General features: G+C 45.2%; 1 protein-coding gene across 3 annotated transcripts in view; it reads right to left on the bottom strand.

Annotated features, from left to right (window-relative positions):
• Nucleotides 1-936: 936 nt before the first annotated feature.
• The window catches only part of npas4l (neuronal PAS domain protein 4 like), a 5291-nt gene continuing 3787 nt past the window's right edge, over nucleotides 937-2440 (bottom strand). For 2 of the 3 annotated variants that reach the window (XM_053232319.1, XM_053232320.1), the window contains exons 9-10: nucleotides 1529-2349; nucleotides 937-1358 (exon numbers count right to left, since the gene is read on the bottom strand). In XM_053232319.1, the coding sequence (XP_053088294.1) occupies nucleotides 1330-1358; nucleotides 1529-2349 (850 nt within the window). In that variant the 3' untranslated portion in view covers nucleotides 937-1329. The remainder of the gene's footprint in view (nucleotides 1359-1528; nucleotides 2350-2440) is intronic. The other variant, XM_053232321.1, reaches the window with a different exon arrangement.

The following is a 2440-nucleotide window of genomic DNA, read 5'->3' as shown; positions in this document are numbered from 1 at the left end:
AAACAGTGAGGGGGGGTACCAGAGTAAACAGTGAGGGAGGAGTACCAGAATAAACAGTGAGGAGGGGCAGTACCAGAGTAAACTGGGGGGGGGGGGGGGGGGTACCAGAGTAAACAGTGAGGGAGGAGTACCAGAGTAAACTGAGGGGGGGGGGTACCAGAGTAAACAGTGAGAGGGGGGTACCAGAGTAAACTGAGGGGGGGGGTACCAGAGTAAACTGAGGGGGGGGGGGGGTACCAGAGTAAACAGTGAGGGGGGGTACCAGAGTAAACTGGGGGAGGGGGGGCGGGGGGGGGGGGTACCAGAGTAAACAGTGAGGGAGGAGTACCAGAATAAACAGTGAGGGGGCAGTACCAGAGTAAACAGTGAGGGGGGGGCAGTACCAGAGTAAACTGGGGGGGGGGGGGGGGGTACCAGAGTAAACAGTGAGGGGGGGTACCAGAGTAAACTGAGTGAGGGCAGTACCAGAGTAAACAGTGAGGGGGGCAGTACCAGAGTAAACTGGAATATGTTGTCTCAAACCTTATTTCACTCTGAATTCCCTCTCAATTAGTGTTTGAATGTCCTGTGTCCTCTCTGTCCTGTTCCAAAATAAATCTGCTGATTAATAAGTCAGTTAGCTTATGAGTTTCTCCTTCCAGTAACCAGACTGTCAGCAAAAATACCTGAAACTAAAGAGTTCAGGTTTCAGACTCTACAGAAACCATCTCAAAAGTACAGGTGAAGTTTTCAATGACTGTGTCTCAGTGAGAAACAAACACCTTCACGCTCATTAATATTCACACCTCAAAGTGAGGCTCAGAGGGAAGCTGAAGATTTCACAGAATGTCATGGAGATAATATTCCATCCTCTTGATTTACTATTTACATATTATTATTATTATTATTGTTGTTGTTGTTGTTGTTGATGAGTCAGCTTAAATTAGACACAAACTGTTTCGTTTTGCAGTTTTAACTTTATTAATATTACAAAAATAAAACAAGACTGTAATCTATTTACAATAACAATAGTTTAGAACAGTGTGTATAATAATTCAGTTAAACACACACACACACACGCCAAAAAGATTATAATATTATAATGAAGATTATATTTAAAATAAAAGCTGTGTGTAATTAGAGTAAACAAGTGATGATGTCAGAGATAGTAATACTCATTATTAATAACAGTTTCATTATTGATTACTGATCATTGATTATTGAAAACACAGGAAGCCCATTCTGATGGCAACAGTGAGGAAAGACAGCGGCTGGTCTCCATGACAACGTGGCAAGGTACCTGGTCAGTGGAGTCCCAGACATGGGGCGGAGTCAAAGACATATTCCACTTTAATACAGGGATTCATCACTAAACCCATCTGAAACATACACACACAAAACATTATTATTATTATTATTATTTTACTACACATCACATTAACATGTTAACAACATTCTAACGTGTGTGTGTTTATGTGTATGTGTGTGAGCTCATGTGTGTGTATTTGTGTGTATGTATGTGTGTGTGAAGGTGTGTGTGTGTTTTTACCTTGCTGTGTGTGTGAATAAAGGCTGAACTCATGTTGTTGTTCCTCTGAGCACCTTTCTAAATCCAGCAGAGCCTCAAGAGCCTGAACCTCCAGTGTAGCCCTGGGAACCTGCATTACACTGTCAATCACTTCCTCATCCAACAGGAAGGCCTCAGGGTCACAAAACTGCAAACCAGGGGCGAGGTCAGATCGATGGACGGAGCTTTTAGTACAGTACGAATCAAAGCTGCTGGCCAGAGAGGAGATCTGCTGAGCAAGGACACTGATCTCAACCTGCTCCATCTCACTGTAATGTAGAGGAGGTGGCGGCGGAGTCTGCAGACTTGACCACCCATAATCCTCTGGGGCATTGAATGTTCTATCATTTCCTGTTGCTGATGAAGGAAATGAATTGAAGTCCTCCAGGTACAGGAAACTGTCTGACAAGCTGCCAGGAAGTTCTGCATGGTCATCGGGAACACTGACCTCGGAAGGGTAACAGAATGGGGGCGGAGTCAGTGGGGTGGAGTCAAAGTTGGGCCACTGGAAGTTCTGAGAGGGGGAGGTGTAAAATGGGCAAAACGCTGAAGAGCTGAACAGCAAGTCTATATTGCCAACTTCCTGTGCTGGAGAAGAGAAGGAGGAATTAGGGCTGTAGGGAAGAGAAGAAGACGCTGCTGTAGACACTCGTCTGTTTTTCCTTCTCCTGCTCTCAGCGCTGCCCTCTGCTGGTCTCTTGGTGGAGCGCTGGGAATTCTGGGATCCTGGAGGACTGAGGGACGGAGAAGAAACGGACGACACAGTGCTGAGTTTGTGTCTCAGATCCTCAGCCACGACTTCACTACAACACAACACAACAAAACTTTCACCTTCTTTTCATCCTACATTACTGTCTGTTCCTGTTTCCTCCAGGAAGTGCAGCTGGAGTTAAT

This window comes from Pangasianodon hypophthalmus, chromosome 3, assembly GCF_027358585.1.
Source record: "Pangasianodon hypophthalmus isolate fPanHyp1 chromosome 3, fPanHyp1.pri, whole genome shotgun sequence".
In the NCBI taxonomy this organism is placed as follows: Eukaryota; Metazoa; Chordata; class Actinopteri; order Siluriformes; family Pangasiidae; genus Pangasianodon; species Pangasianodon hypophthalmus.
Note: the sequence above shows the minus strand (reverse complement) of the source record. Positions and strands in the feature narration are given on the sequence as shown.